The following is a 23,253-nucleotide window of genomic DNA, read 5'->3' as shown; positions in this document are numbered from 1 at the left end:
ATATATATATTGTATAGTGTATTCGTGTGTTTATTTGTGCTTTCATTATTCATTATCATTTCTTTGCTGGATGTATATTGATGAGTGTGTCTGGTGTGAATGTCCTCTTTAGTTTCTTATAGTTATAATGTTTTTTGTTTGGTGTAATGCACAAATTGTAAGACAAATTTCCATACGGACAGTAAAGATTTTTATTATTATTATTATTAAAGCCATTCTATGATGCATGAACAAAACATAATCAATAATCAAAACACAATTTTTCGCAAATATAATTGCTGTATGTTGTGCAAATGACGTCGTTGAGGGCAAATGTATCGGGTTCATAGTACACACAATCTTCCTCGCCATTGTTATTGTTTGGTTCCCCTGGAAAGAAATGAAACACGGAATTCTATTGGTTAACATTAAGGGGAAATTACTCATAATAACTAAACAGGAGACAATTTTGAGTAAAGGTAATGTGACAATGGACGATATTGGTAGCTATGTCTTAGAGCTGGTACATATAATACTATTATTTTTTTTTATCTATATATGGCTCTTTTTGTCTCGAAAGGCAATGAATGCGCCCAGATGAGTCACTGGTTTTGGTTTAATCTTGAAACGGGGCAGAATCTGGTGTGGCTAATCAAGCCAATTCTAGAGCGGCATACTTTGCCACAATTCATACATATGTATGCCTCTGATTCAGGGTTAGCGGACAGGGCAGCTTTCTTTTTTTTTTCTCTTGATTCAGGCCGCTTCAATTCTTTTGTTCTCAGCGAGGGTTGTCCCAGCACGCACAGTCTGTCTCCATGCACTCCGGTCTTTGACTATGTTTTCCCACATACATTCGCTGATGCCTGTGGCTCTCATGTCTCGCTTGCAGACATATCTATACGTTAGTCTTGGGCGGCCCTTGGGTCTGACTCCTTCCACAAGCTCAGCATATAAGATATCTTTCGGGATTCTACCACTCTGGCATGCGGGTGACATGTCCGAGCCAGCGTAATCTTCTTTGTGTCAGGAGAGCATACATGCTGTTCACATTGGCCAATCTCAAAACTTCCTGATTGGAGACATATTTATATATGATAGTAATTGTATATTTCGATAGTGTTAAGCGTGGTCGAGAGGCTAAGTGCGCTTGAACTTAGCTTGGCTTTGCTACCAACTCCTAGATACCCCCTCCCCCCCCCCACACTGGTCCACAAATGAGATTGGACCAAAGCGCTCTGAGCATGCTATAAGCATGAAAGTAGCGCTATATAAAAGCTATAAATATATATATATATAAATATATGTTCAGTTGTCCGAAACATTTCTTGTCGTATCTCATTTGTCGTAGTTTAACTCTTTCGCTCCGTAATTATTTTCCACGATATAAATTTCGCTCATTTGTGTTTCACTACCCAATGATTAGCCTTCAATAACGTCTTTGCATGTAATCAAAAAAAAAAGTTATGTTAGGTATATAATTATAGAAGAATGTATGCTCTTTTTATATAACACAAGTTAGAGTTTATAAAACCAAAAATTAATTTAATTTAATGGGGTCAAATCGTCAGTTAGGAGAGAAAGAGTTAATATAACACTTGTCAAGTATTTAAATGAGTTATCAATTTAGGAGACTTTGGATTTACAATTGAAGTCATATGATAATATTAATATGAATCTTCTAAAGTATCAGACGCTGATTTGTTACATTCATTTGTTACATTCATTTGTTACATTTACTTCTTACATTTGTTTGTTACATTCATTTGTTACATTCATTTGTTACATTTACTTCTTACATTTGTTTGTTACATTCATTTGTTACATTCATTTGTTACATTCATTTGTTACATTTACTTCTTACATTTGTTTGTTACATTCATTTGTTACATTTACTTCTTACATTTGTTTGTTACATTCATTTGTTACATTCATTTGTTACATTTACTTCTTACATTTGTTTGTTACATTCTACGCACTACGAACTTTCACTAAAAAAAATCTTTACCTTCTCGGAATAATTGCGGGATGAGCTCACTGTGTATGACAGTTAGGTCATCGTGCCAGACATACGTGCCCTCTGTTATCAAGTCATCAAGTCCGATGAATGTGTAAATGGAGAAATTGTTCCTCAGGATCTCCAGTTTCTCTGCGTACTTCAGTGATATCAAGGTTGCGTTCATTGCTAATTAAAAACAAGCGAATGCAAACAATTTAACGTTATTTTTTAAAAAGTGTACAGTTTATAATGTCCAATGTACTTTTTGGTTTGCTTTTTCAATAAAAGTGCCAAAGAAAAATCGAAAAAATCATGGAAGACAACGGCCACCCGCTCCATCCTACGTCAGGTCGTCGCGAAGTGGGCGACTGCTGTCAATCAAAACAAGAACGGAGCGGTACAAAAACTCGTTCGTACCTCACTCGGTCAGACTCTATCACCGCCACTCGTTGATCAGGGAACATGAAATTCACCAAGATACCTGTGTGTAGTCGCTGAATGAACTCTTTATGTTGTCTGTTGTATTTATGTGTATTTTTTCTGTTGTGTTGTCTTTATATGAGAAAAAAGTCCTTGTAATCATAGCAAATTTCCGTAAGGATCAATAAAGCAGTCTTAGTCTTAGTCTTAGTCTTTGTCTTAACACAACAGGAAATGACGTCAACTACACAATTAATTTTAGCAATAGCATTCTCTACATTGAGAAGAAGCAGGCAAGAGAGTAGGGACTCGAATAGATCCTGATCACATCGGACAAACATAATGAATGAAATAAATTCTGAAGCACGAAATTAAGATAAAAAGCATTCTTTTTTTTTGTGTGTGTTTTCTAGAACCAACGGATATAAGTATCGCAAACATATGATATTGTATTCCTCATTATTGGGATGGCTGCCTGGTCGTGTGGTTTGCGCGCTGGACTGTCCTGCGGATTTATTGATGGTCCCGGGTTCAAACCCTGCCCGCTCCAATCCCCCGACGTCCTGCGGGAGGTTTGGACTAGGAAGTAAACTATCTTCAACTCTGAAGGAACATCCGAAACATGTCAAACATTTTACAAAACATTTTATTTTACCGGAGGTTGAGCGATAAGGCGCTTGGCTTCCGAACCGTAGGGTTTCCGGGTTTGAATCCTGGGATTTTTAATTTCTGGATCTTTATGGTCCTCATTCGAATGAGTCCAGCTCTAAAGGGTAGCTGAAATTAGTTGGGGAAAAGTAAATGTGATTGGTCGTTGCGCTGTCACCTGACAGCCTCGTTCACCGTGGGCCACAAAAACATCATCTGCCCTATAGATGGTAAGATCTCAAAGGGAATCTTTGTTGTTTTTTTGTTTTTTTTTTTGTTTTGTTTTTTTGTTAGCTGTATATAGTATATATATATATATATATGGCTCTTTTTGTCTCGAAAGGCAATGGATGCGCCCAAATGAGTCACTGGTTTTGGCTTAATCTTGAGACGGGGCAGAATTTGGTGTGGCTAATCAAGCCAATTCTAGAACGGCAGACTTTGCCACAATTCGTACATGTGTATGCCTCTGATTTAGGGCTAGCAGACAGGGCAGCTTTCTTTTTATCCCTCTTGATTAAAGCCGCTTCAATTCTTTTCTCAGCAAGGGTTGTCCCAGCACGCACAGTCTGTCTCCATGCACTCCGGTCTTTGGCTATGTTTTCCCACATACTTTCGCTGATGCCTGAGGCTCTCATGTCTCGCTTGCAGACATCTCTATATGTTAGTCTTGGGCGGCCCTTGGGTCTGACTCCTTCCACAAGCTCAGCATATAAGATATCTTTCGGGATTCTGCCATCTGGCATGCGGGTGACATGTCCGAGTCAGCGTAATCTGGCTATATATATATATATATATATGTAGTATACCAAGTATTTAAATTACACTAATTTAATGACAAGAGCATAAGTCACTGCATTAAATACGGTCGACGTATCAATTTGAAGATTGGAACTCGTAGCCTGTCATTAGAACTGGGTTGACTCAAAGGCGTCCGAAGATACCGAAATTAAAAATCCCAGTCTTCATCGGGATTCGAACCCCCGGACCCCGGTTCGGAAGCCAAGCGCTTTACCGCTCAGCCATCGCGCCTCCATGGAGTGCATTGAGACGAGTGTGATAGGTCGAAGCTAAATGGACGCTGTGTTCATAACTTGAGAATCCTCTCAGGGTCACATATTAAGGGGAGACGATAGAGCACTTCTGGAACGCCAGTGTCTTACTTTCTTACCTGCGCAGTCATCTACAGCTTCAGTAAATGTTTTCCATTCGAAAGACACCCAGAGACAAGCGCTGATGTTACCAGAGGTGTAGACCTGGAATCCTGATGTGTTTTCACACTTGGGCTGCTGTACCTGATACAACTGTACCGTAGAACTTGTACTATTAGGCCAGGAGATGACACAGTAACCTGGTCGATTGAACAAAAAGGTCAGTGTAGATAACAGAATGTTCATCTAAAACACATTTTTGATAACTTTAATTTCTTCAAGGACATTCTTAGAAAAAAAAGGAGGCGCGGTGGTTGAGCGATAAAGCGCTTTGCTACCTAACCGGGGGTCCCAAGTTCAAATCCTGGTCAAGACTGGGATTTTAAATTTCGAGATCTTTGGGCGCCTCTGAGTCCACCCAGCTCTAATGTGTACCTGACATTAGTTAGGTAAAAGTAAAGGCGTTTGGTCGTTATGCTGGTCACCTGAAACCCTCGTTTGTCGTGGGTCATAGAAACAAATGACCTTTACACCACCTGCTCTACACATCGCAATTTCTAAAAAGAAAACTTAGCTTCCACTGACTTTGGAAAGAAATCTTGGCAGGAAGTGGGACGTCTGGAACCCTTACATCAGCGGTTCTCAACCTTTTAAGCTCGGCGACCCCTTTTTACAATCCCCCACTCTGACGCGGCCCCCATCCCGCACACACACACAGCAATAGAGGAATACACAAAAACAATAAACTTTTTCGATTGTCTTTGGCGACCAAATCGTCAATCGACCCCCAAGGGGGTCGCGATCCACAGGTTGAGAACCCCTGCCTTACATCGTCTAGCAAAAGGTACAACATCAGACCAGATAGTCATTCGTACGGCAGTATCAAGTATTAACCTTCAACTTTGTTTAGTTTTGAGAATGTACTTACAATGTTACATCAGTAGACGTCGAAGTTTAAGAAAATGGCCCAGAATACTTCCCTAAAGTCAAAAACTTCTCTAGAAACTCAAGAGAAGATAACTCTATAAGGGATAAACAATGTTCTATTTCTGATGCTATAGTTTGGCCTGTCAGTTTAGCGTTATGAATATATTATATATGAAGTTAATATAGTAGTCTTAGGATAGAATAAAGATTAGCTGTATTGATTAAAGTGTTCTGGCTTCAAGTTATTGATAATCGTTTGCGCTTTATTTCTTTTGAAGTTTAAAAGAGGACAAAAGAACTATTAAAATTATCAGACCTGAGATTATAGACAATGACAAAAGAACCGTTACAATCATCATACCTGAGATTATACACAAGGACAAAAGAACCGTTAAAAACAACATCAGACCTGGGATTATAGACAAGGACAAAAGAACCGTTAAAATCATCAGACCTGAGATTATAGACAAGGACAAAAGAACCGTTAAAATCATCAGACCTGGGATTATAGACAAGGACAAAAGAACCGTTAAAATTATCAGACCTGGGATTATAGACAAGGACAAAAGAACCGTTAAAATCATCAGACCTGGGATTATACACAAGGACAAAAGAACCGTTAAAATCATCAGACCTGGGATTATAGACAAGGACAAAAGAACCGTTAAAAACATCAGACCTGAGATTATAGACAAGGACAAAAGAACCGTTAAAATCATCAGACCTGGGATTATAGACAAGGACAAAAGAACCGTTAAAATCATCAGACCTGAGATTATAGACAAGGACAAAAGAACCGTTAAAAACATCAGACCTGAGATTATAGACAAGGACAAAAGAACCGTTAAAAACATCAGACCTGAGATTATAGACAAGGACAAAAGAACCGTTAAAATCATCAGACCTGGGATTATAGACAAGGACAAAAGAACCGTTAAAAACATCAGACCTGAGATTATACACAAGGACAAAAGAACCGTTAAAAACATCAGACCTGAGATTATAGACAAGGACAAAAGAACCGTTAAAAACATCAGACCTGAGATTATAGACAAGGACAAAAGAACCGTTAAAAACATCAGACCTGAGATTATAGACAAGGACAAAAGAACCGTTAAAATCATCAAACCTGGGATTATAGACAAGGACAAAAGAACCGTTAAAATCATCAGACCTGGGATTATACACAAGGACAAAAGAACCGTTAAAAACATCAGACCTGAGATTATAGACAAGGACAAAAGAACCGTTAAAATCATCAGACCTGAGATTACACACAATCAAGGAACACACTACTTAACAATGTGTTCAAGTGTTGACGCGTTCATTGTATTTAAGCCATAATAAACGGGCATGTTTTTTAATTAGAATGTTTTAGTTTTACTAAAATGGTTCATGAGCAATGACTTACTTAGACTTAGACTTAGTTCCTCCGGTTTTGCGCATTGGGCGGCAATCTATCTCCACAATGAACGACTCAATCATTCGTGACGTGGAAACGTGAAATATGGGGGGAAGAAGAAATTTACACACTTGAAAGAATTTAAGAAAGTTGGGGGCGGGGGAGAAAGAAAGAAAAATAGGAAGAACAAGAGCGAGTGAACGAGAGAGAGAGTGTGAGATAGAGATTGAGAGAGAGTGAGAGAGTGTGAGTGAGAGAGTGAGAGAGAGAGAGAGTGAGAGAGAGTGAGAGAGAGAGAGTGAGAGTGTGAGAGAGTGAGAGTGGGAGAGAGTGAGAAAGAGAGTGAGAGAGAGAGTGAGAGAGAGAGAGAGAGTGAGAGAGAGTGAGAAAGAGAGTGAGAGAGAGTGAGAGAGAGAGATTGAGAGAGAGTGAGAAAGAGAGTGAGAGTGAGAGAGAGAGTGTGAGAGAGAGAGAGAGAGAGAGAGAGTGAGAGAGAGAAAGAGAGAGAGAGAGTGAGAGAGAGAAAGAGAGAGAGAGAGTGAGAGAGAGAGTGAGAGAGAGAGAGAGAGTGAGAGAGAGAGAGAGTGAGAGAGAGAGAGAGAGAGAGAGATGGATGAAAGTCAATGAATGTCACTCACCTAAACGACACGTTCCTGTCTGTTGATCAAATGAAAAACTTTGACAACCAGTCTGGTTTTGGAGACAGTACATTGCGCATTCCAGTTTATCTTTAGTGGTCAGCTCCACACCCATTGACCACAGGTCAGCAAAGTTTTGCGTGTGCTGACTTAGATGTATCGACTGCAACAGACCGACAGTACCTGTACAATGTTGGAAGTTCAAAAACTTTGGAGAACTATTAAATTGACTCGACCACAGCAACAGTACCTGATATTATTAACCCTTTCTCTCCGTAATTATTTACCGCATTCTGGTTGAATCAACGCTGGTATCGTCAGCTAGGAGAGAAAGTCTATTTTCACAAGTGAATGCTTTTATAGGTTACTGCATCATTCTCAAAACTTTATTGCTGGGTGCGCGAATCCTGTCAAAGGGGACCCAACGTGAGGACAACAGTAGACTGTAAAAGCGATTTTTTTTCGTGAGATCAATCAATATTTCAATATTAGTTTAAAAAAAAAAAGACTTTATTAGCGATTTGAAAAATTAAAATATTTTAATTTCATCTTCTTATAAGAACCTTGTAAAATGTGTACCGTTTTCAACAATATAGACTTTCAGAACTTGAAACGTCTAATCTTCATATCTTATAAATTACAGACGTTACTTCAAAAGAGAAGATGATTAAGTCCTACGCGTTTCAAGTGTCGATTTAATCATGCATGCCGATCATTGACTTCTAACAATATGTTTTTTTTTTCTTGGCTGATTTAGGAAAAAGCTGATTCAATGCTGTTGAAAGTTTGGGTCAAAATGGTCGAAATTCTCCCGACTCATGTACATAATTCTGTCGACGACTTTTGCTTTCAGAAAAAAAGAAAGTTAGTGACAAGACGTCTTAATTAGCACGTCAAGACGTCTTGCTTAACACTTCAAGTAGTCTCACTTAACACGTCAAGAGGTCTAACTTAACACGATTATAATCTTACAATGATCAGGCCCATATCTTCTTATCTTATATAATACGGACGTTACTTCAAAAAAGAAGATGATCACGTCCTACGCGTCATGCATTTAGTCATGCACATTAACCAATGACTAAAATTCTGCCAAGTCACTGGTTTTCCTGGCTCAGGCAACCCATTCCATGCTCTAAAGCACTATGGAACGAGGAATGTGCCTTTATCTTCGTGTCTTTCAGAGTATTTTAATAAATTCTGTTTTGTATTTGAAGATTATGGTTCAGTGTTTTATGTATGATTACTACTTTACTTTTGAGCCTTCTGTCTTGAAGGCTTTCTAAATTTAGTGATTTTACTAAAGGTGTTACTCTAGTCAAATGTGAATATTCCTTTGTTATGAATCTCACTGCTCTATTTTGTGTCTGTTCCAGTTTCTTAATGTTTTCTTGAGTTGAGGGGTCCCAAACGGAGGATGCATATTCTATTATTGGCCTAACCAAGGTTAAATAACATTTTAGTTTTATGTTCTTATTTGATTTATAGAAATTTCTTTTAATAAATCCTAATGCTTTGTTTGATTTTTTTGTAGTTTCATCAATATGTGGATTCCATGATAGTTTTTCATTTATTATAACACCTAGGTATTTTGCGTTTTTAGTCTGTGTTACTGGTTTGCCATGAATAAGATAACTGGAATTAATTTGTTTTAGTTTTTTTTGTTACTCTTATCAACTGACATTTTTCTGGGTGGAAAGACATGCTCCAATTTGATTCCCATTTCTGTAATTCATCTAATTCTCTTTGTGAAATATCTGTGTCAGACATACTTGTACATATCAGACATACTTGTATTTTATTTTGAGTAAACGTCCATCGCGTAATATTATTGCACTACCTCCTTATTTATTAGACTTAATGTGACACGTCTTTTTTTAAATAACTAGGTTGATTAAGAGAAACATGTTCAACAGTGGCCTTTTTTTAAAACATTCTCTCTATTATTAATACGACAAAGCGGTTTGCCAGAAGTTTCGGTAAGCTCAGAACGCTGGGATACGCTTAGCTCCTAGGCTTAGCCCCGGACACCACTGGTGAGGCTTACAACACTCCACCCAGATACATGGATTGTTATGGTGTCAGCCTAGGATACATTGATTGTTGGATGTCAGCCTAGGATACATTGATTGTTGGGTGTCAGCCTAGGATACATTGATTGTTGGGTGTCAGCCTAGGATACATTGATGGTTTGGTATCAGCCTAGGATACATCGATTGTTTGGTATCAGCCTAGGATACATTGATTCTTTTGTTTTTGGACTAAAGCGCTAAAGCAAGTTGATTAACTCTTTCTCTCCGTAATTCTTTTCCACATTTTACGTGATTCTTCATTTTGCTCAGTAGTATTTCACTCCCCTGTTATGATTAATCTTCAAGAACTATTTTGTTTATCATAAAATGTTTTATTTGGTCTAGAATTACAGGAGACTGCATACCCTTTTTATATAAGACAAAGTCAAGCTTATAAAATCAAACATTAATTTACTTTAACCAGTTCAAATCAACGATGGTCTCGTCAATTAGGAGAAAAAGAGTTAAATTTTGGGCCTAGGAAACAGTAAGTTATTTTAGGTAGTGCCCGAGGTTACATAAGATCGTATTGATTTTCATTCAAAAACTCAGTTTTAAGTTTAAGAAAATACTTCTTTTTTTTCAAAACTGTTATATTTTGAATGAAAAAAAAATCTAGTTTAGTTTATTATTTGAAAAGCAGACAAACCTTGAAACAAGATGTTGGATGAGATTCCAATAAAAAGAAAGACTGCATTCATACTGCGCACGCTGAAAGTGACAAAATGAATGTAGTTGTCAGGCTCTTATTGAGATAAGTAATATCTAAACAAATTATAGATGTCATATTGTATTTTTAAAGGTTGATGCATTGCTGTTTCATATTTCTTACCCTGTTCTGGCTTTCAAAAGTCGATGTTACTTTTAATGCAACTCATGTGTACTGGATTTGTTCTGCCTCAGGAGCTTCTCCAAGTTACCACAAACGTTCTGAATGGGAACAAACTTAACAGCAGACTGAAAAGAAGGAAACAGAATACAAAATGACATGGCAAAGAGAAATGTCTTCAGCCATATTAAATGGAAGGAACTTAACTTTAACTGATATAGCAGGATATCTATAACTGGAAGGAAGGTAGCTTTAACAGGTAGCATGATATTCATAACAGGGAGAACGGTAGCTTTAACAGGTAGCGAGATAGTCATATCAGGGAGGAAGGTAGCTTTAACAGGTAGCATGATAGTCATACCAGGGAGGGAGGGAGCTTGAACAGGTAGCATGATAGTCATACCAGGGAGGAAGGTAGCTTTAACAGGTAGCATGATAGTCATACCAGGGAGGGAAGGAGCTTGAACAGGTAGCATGATAGTCATACCAGGGAGGGAGGGAGCTTGAACAGGTAGCATGATAGTCATACCAGGGAGGGAGGGAGCTTTAACAGGTAGCAGGAAAGTCATACCAGTGAGGGAGGGAGCTTGAACAGGTAGCATGATAGTCATACCAGGGAGAAAAATAGCTTTAACAGGTAGCATGATATTCATAGCAGAGAGAACGGTAACTTTAACAGGTAGCAGGAGAGTCATAACAGGGATGAAGGTAGCTTTAACAGGTAGAATGATATTCATAACAGAGAGAACGGTAGCTTTAACAGGTAGCAGGAGAGTCATAACTGGGAGGAAGGTAGCTTTAACAGGTAGCATGATAGTCATAACAGGGATGAAGGTAGCTTTAACAGGTAGCATGATAGTCATACCAGGGAGAAAGGTAGCTTTAACAGGTAGCATGATATTCATAGAAGAGAGAACGGTAGCTTTAACAGGTAGCATGATAGTCATAACAGGGATGAAGGTAGCTTTAACAGGTAGAATGATATTCATAACAGAGAGAACGGTAGCTTTAACAGGTAGCAGGAGAGTCATAACTGGGAGGAAGGTAGCTTTAACAGGTAGCATGATAGTCATAACAGGGAGAACGGTAGCTTTAACAGGTAGCATGAGAGTCATAACAGGGAGAACGATAGCATTAACTGGTAGTATGTTAGCTATAACCGAGAGAAAGGTAACTTTCACTAATAGCAGGACAGATGTCACCGGTGAATTTTTATGTTCAGAGTTAAAGATTATTACATTTTAGCCTGAACCTCCCACTAGACGGCAGTGGACAGGGGCCGGTCCGAACTAGGGATTATAGAAACAACAGACCAGAGCACATAGAGGACCAGTTCAACTGAATAACATTGGCCCAATATTTAACATCTTGAGAGACCTAAGTGGCAAAAACATTAATTTATTTAATTAAAAATAATACGTATTTACTTTTAATTAGTTTTTTTTTTAGATAATAAAAGGCCAATACAATAAATAATAATTGAATAATCATTGCACCTTGAGCCTAGATTTTGTTTGTTAACAGCACTTTATAAATAAAATTATTATTATTATAAATACTACATACACTAGACAAGGATAATATTTTCCTAGAAGTCAATTTAAATACTCTGATATAAGAGTACATTTCATAACTCATTTTAGTAAAAATATCTGGTTAAAACTATTCTATTACTACTGTGGCCGACATTTGGACTTAAGGATTGTTTTTGTCTGCATAATCCACGGTCCACAAAAATACCCTGCGGCTGCGAATCCTTTGCAACGGCCAATATTACTTCTCAAGAAAATTTTAATCATAAATAAAATTACATATTAAACATTTGATAAAAAGTAGAATTCTTACTAGCGTATAACGAAACAAATTAAACGCTTGTCTTTGGAGCTCTGGATGTGTACAGAATTACCACAAGAGAATAAAATTGAGATGAAAAAAAAGATTGCGACAAAGGACAGGGCTGCACTTTTATGAGAATACATACTTATATTCAGATCATGACTATTATATTGTTCGATAACTATTTTTAATGGGATACTCCTCTGTTTAGACAACACCATAGGTTAACATCTTCATCATGCAGGCTTGTCATTAGCAATCAATCAATTAATTGACTATCGATATCCAAGGAAATAATATAAAATACGTTTTATAAAATCGAACTTTTCTATAGTTGTTCTTAGGTTGCTAGTATTACAATGTATTCTCAATCTTCCTGTTTGAAAATTGTATGATCTTTTTTGATTGAGGAAGGCGGCCTGGTCGTAAGGTGTGCACTATGAGCTGTCATCTTGATGTAATTAGGTTCAAACCCTTCTCGACGCCATTGCCCAATGTTCCTCGGAAGGCTAGGATGAAATAATCATCACTTCTGAAGGGACACCCGAAACACATCAGACAAGCAGTCTGTGGTACAACGATTTGATAGCGAAAAGTTGATAGTGAAAAGTTGATAGTGAAAAGTTGATAGCGAAAAGTAAATAGTGAAAAGTTGATAGCGAAAAGTTGATAGTTAAGAACTATTAAAAATGATTGTAATATGTTTTACATGTTTCGGAAGTTTCTTAAGGGGTCAAGATAATTTATTTCCTAGTCCAAACCTCCCACAGGATGACGGGAAATGGCAGGTTTTGAACCTTGGACCATCGAGACAACGAACGACAGTCCAGCGCGCCTACAGCACGGTCAGACAGCCATCATAAATCTGGACTTCCATGGCGCTAGGACGAGTAGGCCTAATACATGAAACTATTTATAGACAGATGGGAGACAACTTTTATTTTTACTTCCAAGGGGTCGAAACAATGTCACGTCATTTAATTATGAAAAGAAAAGGGACAGAACTGAACTAAATTAGAACACTTTTTAAATGAGAGTTATCGATATATTTGCTTCTCCCAGTCAATGTACCTGATATAATTAATAGCCTATTTTAACCTATTTTGACGGTATCCATTAGTTTGAGGCACTTTTTCACCAGGATCCTAGCTAGTGACATGTTTATAAGCCAATCGCTTGACGCCTTGAACGGAACATATTGGATATATGCAGGCCTTACAAGTCTAAACATTTTAGCCTCGTTTTAGTCAACGGCGACAAATGTTTGAGAACCTTTGTTTTGTATACATTTCGAACATTTGTTTGCTTAGGGAAACACTAGAAGAATATGAATGAGTTCATTTAAAACCATTGTTCTTATCTACTGAACCTTTGAGGTTAAGAATAATAGTCATTGACCCGGAAATAAAGCTTTTTCCATTTCTACAATTATAAAGAAGTATTATTTTTCCGTTTTTTTTTCTAGTTTCTTCTTCAATAATTCCATTCATAAAATTTCTATTTCAACCTCACTAGGAAACGTAGCTAATATATAAACTAGGCGTTCTTGGTCTAAAATTACTTAATTGTTTTTTTTTGTCAGTTTGATAGCAATGCATTAATAAAACTGGGCGACTGTCTTAGACCCTTTGAGACCGTTTTATTGAAGCTCTATAAGTTCCCATGAATTCCAGACATCCAGAAGAGCCACCTAGAATATATATAGAGACAAGATATCAAGTCAAGACATTCAGATAAGACACAAGGGCAATACATTAGACTAGAAATTCAGACAAGACATTCAGATAAGACACAGGGGCAATACATTAGACTAGAAATTCAGACAAGACATTCAGAGAAGACACTGGGACAATAAATTAGACTAGAAATTCAGACAAGACATTCAGAGAAGACATTTTGACAAAATATTCAGACATGTCATTTAGACAAGACATTTAGACAAAACATTCAGACATGTCATTTAGACAAAACATTCAGACATGTCATTTAGACAAGACATTTAGACGAGACATTCAGACATGTCATTTAGACAAAACAATCAGACAAGACATGCAAGACAAAATTGAAAACATTTCATTGCCCTTGATGATAAAACCCTCAACTTTTTCTCTGAGCTATTGATTGATTTTAGATCTATGTTACATCGATATAAGGTTCAAAGAAAAAAATAAACCAGCCATATGAAGCTATTACCGGGACGTTTTTAGGTCTTCATGACATTGACAAGATATTTCAAGAATCCAACGATCCTGAATAATCTGTTGCTCAAACCGAAATTATTGTTTTTCTAGCTAGCCATATCACTCTTCTGTGGCCATTAGAAGAAGATTGCCACCACCACTTAAAAGATCAATATTTTTGCATTAAATAAAGTAATCCATAATGTGAATACACGATAGTGCTTCTCCACATATGAAGGTGGCCTCTTATTGTGTTTCTGTTCATATGCATCTCTCTCTTATAGGAGATAAATTTGATGAGTGCAAAGAAAAAAAAATGAATTGCAATACTCTGTCTTCTCTAGAATTCACATTTCAAAATTTAAAAACTCCAATAGAATACAGTGAACTGAACAACCGTTTAATCAGTCCAGCCCTTTATTCGGTGTTAATCCTAAAGTACCGAAAACAAAATCAGATTGTTATACAGTCAAAAAAGCTTGTTATAAAAACCCAAACATTCAATTAACCGGATTTCACAGAAGGTGAATGATTTTATTATTCAATATACAGGATTTTTTTTAAGTTGACTTGAATACTGAGTGAAAGCATCATAATCAGGGGAGATAATTAGCCGGAAGAAAAAACTTAATTGCCCTAGGGTAGTTATTCTCTTGTGATCATTTTGTTAAGTCTGTGGATACCATTGTCCGCTGTTTGTGTAGATATGTAACTACAAGCTAGAATAAAGGATTGTCGTTCTTTCACTTGGTTTATGTATTAAAACAGGTGCTTGATTACATTTTTACAAAGCTTATATCAACTCACGCTGTTTGGTCAAACGTGCGAGTACGTTATTTCTCCCATATTCATTCTCGGATTAAGTTGAAACTTCGCAAAATTATTCATTGACATAGACAAGACACCAATCGATAAAATAAAAACAGTAAAAAATTAGACAATCGATTACCTGTAATTCATTAGTTTGCTTAATATCAACAAGGGCAACAACTCATTCAATATTCACATATACGGCTAAATTTATAGTGTTTAGTCCCCCTTAAATAATTGTTAACGCTATTTCTCCCTCACGCATTCTCCGATCAAGTTGACGCTTTAAACAATTATTTATTGAGCCTAACAAAACGTGAATCAATAAACAAAAATACTCAATTAGTCAATTAGTAATTGGTAATTAATTATTTTGTTTGATATCGAATAAGGGAAATTAACTTCTTCATTATTGGAACATATAGTTTTAAGGACGGAGTTATTTCCCTTTAAATAAGCTCTGTTTTTTTTTAAAGGAGTTTTTAATATTTAGTTTGTTAAATGGTAAATGTAAAGAGCTAAATGACATGCGCTAACTACTTAATAGATTTTTTAAAGGATTTATTTTTAATTTTGTTTGTTACGTCGCTAAATGACATGCGCTAACTAGTTAGATTTATCAATGAACATTTAGAAGCACATTGACTTCATCATAATACTCTTATGACCGTTAGTGACCGTTAGTGTTATGTTTCTTTAACAAAAAGACAGAAAGAGCTACCCCTTGCTAGCCTTGTGGTCTATAGGGCAGGTCATTAGTAAAGGTCATTAGTTTGTACTTTACTTTTCCTTACTAGTGTCAGGTCGAGACAAATAGTCGTAGAAGGCGTCAACACTGACCTGCAACGTCGCAACCTGTGGCCAGTTTTTCACCAATATCTCGTTGCCACGTCACAGGTCCGTAAGACGTGGCAACGAGCTTTTGGTCTTTTGCGGCCTTCCATAAGGAATGGCCTTGCTCAGGTAGCCATCAGATGGCTGCCTGGTCGTGCGGTTTGCGCGCTGGACTGTCGTTCGGATTTATCGACGGTCGAGGGTTCAAATCCTGCCCTCTCCTATCCCCCCTCGTCCTGTGGGAGGTTTGGACTAGGAAGTAAACTATCAACTCTGAAGGAACATCCGAATTATGTAAAACAAACAAACAATTGAGAGTTGGGTGGACTCAGGAGCGTTCGGTGTCGGAGTCCCAGTCAATACCGAGATTCAAACCCTAACACTACCACTTTACTACTTTACTATTAGGCGGAAATTATAACCTCGCAATGAGTTCCCAAGACGTCATTATTATCTTGAATCAAGAAAATAACCTTTTTTTTTAATTGAATAGATCTCTTTCAAACGTACTGGTCTGTTGCTCTAAGTAGGTCAGTGGGTCAGTCTTATAGAACGGAAACAGAAACAAAACACACTTCTTCAGTTAAAAGAGAATCGTTATTCAATACAATGTCATTCGATGGCATTGGCCTAGCCGCGGAATGGGGTGGAAGGGTTCGGGAAGTGAAATTTGTGACTGTTTTTAATTTCGTTTATTGAAGTTGAGAGTTTAATATTAAACCATCCTTTGCAGTGAATAGCAGGTTTGGTATTTGGCCTTCAATTTAGTATTAGAAGAATAGCAAGATAATGCACTATAGATCCCTCAGAATCTACATTTGTTTTGTTTTTTTGTTTTTTTTTAGGACAATAATTGTTGCCAGTTTTTCTCACTATTGCCAGCTAAAGATGGTGTCCCCTGAACATAATAGTTATAAATCTCTAATAAGAGTTTACGAGTTTTTATCTTTTAGATAATACAAGTACTATCTTTTGAGCTCAAGTTTTGCGTAATGTTGGGTGTACTTTGGTTTTAGCCACGCTTTGATCTTTCCCGAGAGCCAGTGGTTTACATTTAATATTCTCAATTAAAATTCTTGCTGAAATTGAGATTCATATGAAAACAAGAATTATAATCCTCGTCCGTCAGATTACTGTAATCTGTTAGTTGCAAACCTGGTGATAGAAAACTTGTAAAAATTGAGTGGGATATTGTAGTTTTTTCAAAACATACCAATAGGAAGAATTTATTAACTATTTGATTAAAATCTCTCAAGTCTGTGTTTTCAAAAGTTTATTTAGTTTTAAATGTTGGGAACAAATTATCTCGATAAATTTATGAATGACATCGGAATATTGGCTGGTGTACTCAATGTATTTGATCCAGTCACTGAGTCAGTCATTGAGATGAATTTAGTTAAAAGTATTCTTAGTCTCGTCTTCATAGGTTTTATTTTTCTTCGAGGTATGTGAATCTATTGACTAAGTCTTGCCTTAAAATATAAATGTATACTTTTCTGTGTATATGAGAAAGTGGCGGGGGTCTTAGTGTATGCGGTCTCTTGCCGCGAGTCTGACCCACCCGTCAGACAGAACAGTTTACACTGTTCAGGCCGGTGAGAGGGTGCTCTTATTCACTTTTGCTGGCCTAGAGTTCCAAGAGCCGAGGGCTCAACTCTACCTGACAGTTGAAGAAGAAGAAGAAGATGTGTATATGAATACTAGCTAGACAGAAGGTAGGATGGCTGAGTAGTTATAACTCCTGGTTAGAGCCTCTAGCTGCTGAGTTTAAGTCCAGGTAGTTCTGAGCCCAGTCACCTGGAAAGAGTACCTTTTATTAGCTTTCAAATTACAGGCATCCTTTTAATTGAGAAGATTATAACATCCTACGCGTATTTGTAAGTTAAACTAGAGACTTTAATAATTCTACTTAGTCGAAATTTTCCATGCTGATTCAGGGGACACACTACACGCTCGAATAGCACAAGGGAAGAAGGAGCGATTTTACAAATATGTCCTAGCATATGGAATAAAGATATGCCTTTATCGTAAGGCCTTTCTGAGTATTTCATTAGGTTGTGCTTTTGTATTAGTAAATTATAGTTTAGTGTTTTATACGTCATTTCTTTTTTTACTTTTGGTCTTCTGTCTTGAATTATCATTATATTGAGTGATTTAGTGACTCTAGTTAAACGTGAATAGGCGTATTCATTTTTAGAATCTCACATCTTTATTTAACGACTATACTAGTTTCTATCTTTTTTTTCTTTTAATTTTTGGAGTTGAGGGGTGTACTGAAATATAGAAATAGGCCTATGTTAAGAAACAGATGGTCTTAACATTAACTGCCCAGTAGACCTCATGGTCTGTAAGGCAAACTTTACTTATTTGATATGTATAGGTTCTGATTGCCTCGTCTTCACTTCACGTCGAGTTCATGAGAGAATGGACTTTACTAAGTTGTGGTCAACTGGCGTGGAACTGACCAGCCAAGATACACTTGAATGTGCAATGTTTTGCCTGAATGACCAAAGAGGATGCCGAAGCTTTTCTTACGACCAGCAAACAAAGATCTGTACATTAGGTAAACATAATCACCTTCAACTATCTTTTAGTCTGTTGGACCTATTGGACACCACGCAAGGTAAACATAATCACCTTCACCTATCTCATAGTCTGTTGGTCCTATTGGACACCACGCAAGGTAAACATAATCACCTTCACCTATTAGTCTGTTGAACCTATTGGGCACCACGCAAGGTAAACATAACCACCTTCACCTATTAGTCTGTTGGACCTATTGGGCACCACGCAAAATAAACATATTCACCTTCACCTATCTCTTAGTCTGTTGGACCTATTTGGCACCACGCAAGGTAAACACAATCACCTTCACCTATCTCATAGTCTGTTGGACCTATTGGGCACCACGCAAGGTAAACACAATCACCTTCACCTATCTCATAGTCTGTTGGACCTATTGGGCACCACGCAAAATAAACATATTCACCTTCACCTATCTCTTAGTCTGTTGAACCTATTGGGCACCACGCAAGGTAAACACAATCACCTTCACCTATCTCATAGTCTGTTGGACCTATTGGGCACCACGCAAGGTAAACACAATCACCTTCACCTATCTCATAGTCTGTTGGACCTATTGGGCACCACGCAAGGTAAACATATTCACCTTCACATGTCTCAAGTCAGCACGACATTTAATACTTTTCTATTTTTATATTTTCAACAAGTAAAATACAAGAACTACTTTTTAAAAAACAAAGCTTATACAAAGTGTATCAATTATTTAGGATCAGTCCTGTAATTAAATGTGTAATAAGCCTCAGACGAAAACCTATAAAGGGGACCAAATTAAGTTTATACTACCACTTCAGTCAAGTACTATTTCTTTCCCTTGGAAAGGTGACTAATTCAACTTATACCACCACTTCAGTCAAGTACTAGTTCTTTTCCCTTGTTTGAGATGCCTTACAAAACAATGTATTAGTATTATTACCAATAGTTAATTAACCAATTGGTTAATTTTATAAATAGGATTCTTGTGTCGTCAGGTAAAAGAAATAATTGCGCCAAATGTTTAGCTTGATCCGAGATTGGGCGTGTGAGAAATAACGTGCACGTACGAATGAGTTGATAAAAGCTTTGTAAAAAGAACGGTGTCGGAGTGATTCGATTTGAATCATAGAATTTAGGACATTGTTACGTTTTCTCTCTCCTAACTCTTTCTTTCCTAACCGACGATACCAGCGTTGATTCCACTAGAATGTGGTAAATAATTACGGAGAGAAAAAGGTTAATCAGGCTTTCTGTAAAACACTACTAAACACACAACACAGCACATCAACACAAGAACCTGACAACAAGAGCGCCAAATAATCTGGTACTTTAATAAGGGTCAAATCAAACAGCCAATACGACACAATTGGCAACACAATCAACTGCTACAACGTTAGACTGTATATCACTGTACTAAACTCATAAACTCTACTGTCTCTTCCTGGACTCGTACGTTTCACTGGAGGACTGCACCAGGACCGACTTCATGGCTGACTAACAGTCTCGGTCTCAACGCTCTCCGGTCTTGAACTGCCGCTTTCCTACACACTGTGTCTCTGGTCTGCGCAGGCTTATGATCAGATGACCATAGCACGGGCGTTATTCACGTGCAAAGTTCATGCCAGTACTGTCCCTTGCCTTTCAATGTAGCACGCTAAACTGTATTACTGGCCTGTGTCACATATGTCAGCTGATCACACACAGTTAACTCTTTTGCGTCGCGTATAGGGTTATAACAATATAATCGTTATAACTCTTTATTATTATTATTATTTGGCTTCCTTCAGTATTTCTCGATATCTCTTCATCCAGGACACTGTGTTATCCCATGGCACATAAGCACAAGCCCCAGTGTACAGATGTATCAGGTTGAGCAGCCAATGTGTAACAGTTCTCCTGGCTTCCAGGTCTACACGAATGGTAACATCAGCGCCTGTCTCTGGAAGTCGCCTTTTCAAAATAACTTTACAGGAGCGACTGCAAGATGTTCGGGTAATGAGTTCCGCCACTGTCTCCACCAGCTGCGTTTGAAGGAGATATGTCCCAGTGATATTTCTTCTTAGATCTGATGGCGTAGCAACCGTGTGTCGATGGGTCTCAATGAGTCTCAATGCCCACAACCAATACAATTGCCCACTCGGACGTATGAAAGAAAACAAAACAAGCAAAATATAAAAATAAAGATTATCTAATAAGAAAAACTGCACATTTTCGGCTATATATCTCAATACTGTAAGATTTATTTGGATTTTTAAAATATCAAATACAATTAATTAATTACCACTATATAATTAACTGATTGGTCAATTTTTTTGTTTGATTCAAGTATTGTTGGAAGAAATGAATAATTGCCAAATGTTTCAATTCGATCCTAGAATGGGAAGTGGCAGGAGTAGCGTGTTGAAATTTTTGTACCAGACAAACGACATTGACAGACTGTGATTTGATATAAGCTTTGAATTTGTTTAAAAATGGAATCCCAACAATACATAGCGGATTACTCAATTTGGCTTTTCATCCACATAACCTGCTGAAGGGGCTAATTATATTATTGTACCAGTAAGCACGGATGATCCAGCTAAATGTTCTTTTGGCCGATATTATGGAATGTGAAGTACACAAGAGGCATTATGATCCTAAGATCATAAAATACTCTGAAAGACACAAAGATAAAGGCACATTCCTCGTCCCATATGCTAGGACAAATTTGTACAAATACTCCTTCTTCCCTAGTGCTATTAGAGCATGGAATGGGTTGCCTGAGCTAGCCAGGAAAACCAGTGACTTGGCAGAATTTAAGTCATTGGTTAATATGCATGACTAAATGCATGACGCGTAGGACGTAATCATCTTTTTTGAAGTAACGTCTGTATTATATAAGATAAGATCATTGCCAGGTGACAAGAACGTTATCATTCTAACATAGTCTACAAAAGTCTAAGACAAAGACTAAAAGTGTAAATATTTTGACTTGTGTACAAAATGTTTTATATAACTTCTATGGTGCGTCGCTAAATAACTAAACTATAAATAAGGTGTCTAACATGAACTTGGCTTGGCTTGGCTAGCTAGAAGGGGGCTCGAGGTTCAACACCCGACTCGGGCAGAGTTGTGTTTACTGAGCGCCTAAAGGCAGCACGGAAAACCAACTCCTAGATCCCCCCTCCCCCCTTGGTCCACAAATGAGATTGGACCAAAGCGCTCTGAGCATGCTATAAGCATGAAAGTAGTGCAATATAAAAGCTATAATATATTTAGAAAAATACACATTTGCCCCTCAAAATACGCATTTCCACTTTGGCATGTAGGCATCTCTGAGAAAGTGGAAATGTTGTGTTCTAGTTTTTTTTGTGCACATTTCTAGTTGAGAGAAGGGGTGGAAACTCTTGCATGTCTTAATTTTTTTGTTTCTCAGAGATGAATTCAACCCTGGCATCGGTGAGAAATGTACAGACTTTAGAGATCTTAAGAAGTGTCTGCACATCTAATACTTTCCTGGGTCTTGATGACATGGTCAACGAAGGAACCTATGTATGGCACGATGACCACACGGTCATTGAGGAGGCACTGATGCAACAAACATTCGCTCCAGGTGATTTTGGGTTAAACTGCATTCCATTTATCTAGTTCTGGGTAGAATCTGGGTAGAATCTGGGTAGGACCATATTCGACAATGGGTTGATCTCAAACTTCCAGTTAAAGTTTTTTTTTCCTGTAGCAGTATACCCATAAATCCAATCTATGTCTATTTAATCTACCGTAAGCGGCTTGTGTCATTTATAAGATTAGAGCTAAGCTCCGCTTTCGTGGTCTCATTACTTATGAACTCAGAGATGGCTTTGAGGTCAGTTCTTTGCTTTAAAAGGCTTTCTAGGATCGAATTGAAACATTGGGCAATTATTCATTTGTCTCAACAATACTTGAATAAAAAAAAATTGACCAATCAGTTAATTATATAGTGGTAATAAATTAATTGTATTTTATATTTTAAAAATCGAAATAAATCTTACAATATTGAGATATATAGTCGTAAATGTGCAGTTGGTATCAATCCCTAAATCCTAGAAAGAGTTCATGAGAGCATCTCTAAATATTTTGTTTTTTGAGAAAGCTAACAATTTCTCAACAACCTATACCGTGTGTGTGTGTGTGTGCGTGTACGATCGAGACTGATAGTTATAGAAGGCCTCAACACTTATGCAAATGGGTTTTAGGTTTTTTGACAAATTTTGTTTTTTTTACATTTCTATTGCTAACTTTCTGTAAGTTCTGTCATACTTACTACTACAATTACACAAACAAATGTTTACATTTTTTTAAAGAGAAAAAAAAAACTATTTAGTATGCATAAACGTTTGACTTAATTTAAAACAACAATTAATAAGTAGTTTTTCTGAACAAGGGAACTCATACCCATCCAACAATCTGCCCTAGGGCCTACTCTTTTTTTTACGAATTTTTTTTCTTGAGGCTTTACAAAACATTTAGAAATTCATTATAAGACTTCAGTTAGGCCAGGTTCACATCTAACTTCACTTTCACCTATCCCTTGTTCTGCTGGACCGTTGGGGCACCACACAAGATCTGTCAACCTTCTTTCTCCATTCTTCTCTGTCCAGTTGCCTTTGATAGAATTTCATTCTGATATTGTTTCTGAAAAAATATTGAAACCTGCCTTTTTACCTGCCTGGGTGGACCACTTCGGGGGCCGATCTTGAGTTTGTGTTTCCATACATACTGTCTTTGTAACCTTGTTTTTGAAGTAGACTTAACATGAATCTTGAAACTTATTGACTGATCCCACTTCTTGTCCTCCCTTGTATTTATACCATCAGGCTTCTCCATCAGACAAGAAAGAATTAGAAACTCGTTTTAACGCCCTTGGCTATTTTTACTACCACCGTTATAAGATTATTGTTTCTCGAAATGTAAACCTGTTGTTTAGTGACTATACAATTAAAACAACCCTAAC

General features: G+C 37.3%; 1 protein-coding gene across 1 annotated transcript; it reads right to left on the bottom strand.

Annotated features, from left to right (window-relative positions):
* Positions 1 to 241: 241 nt before the first annotated feature.
* LOC129923723 (CD209 antigen-like protein A) lies at positions 242 to 7,336 on the bottom strand. The gene is made up of 4 exons (XM_056016186.1): positions 7,165 to 7,336; positions 4,218 to 4,397; positions 1,988 to 2,164; positions 242 to 369 (listed from the first exon to the last, which is right to left on the bottom strand). The coding sequence occupies exons 1-4, from the start codon at positions 7,277 to 7,279 to the stop codon at positions 242 to 244; spliced, it is 600 nt and encodes a 199-aa protein (XP_055872161.1). The 5' UTR covers positions 7,280 to 7,336.
* Between the last annotated feature and the right edge of the window lie 15,917 nt (positions 7,337 to 23,253).

The sequence above is a fragment of the Biomphalaria glabrata genome, chromosome 17, assembly GCF_947242115.1.
Source record: "Biomphalaria glabrata chromosome 17, xgBioGlab47.1, whole genome shotgun sequence".
NCBI classification, from domain to species: domain Eukaryota; kingdom Metazoa; phylum Mollusca; class Gastropoda; family Planorbidae; genus Biomphalaria; species Biomphalaria glabrata.
This window is presented reverse-complemented; position numbering and strand designations above follow the sequence as displayed.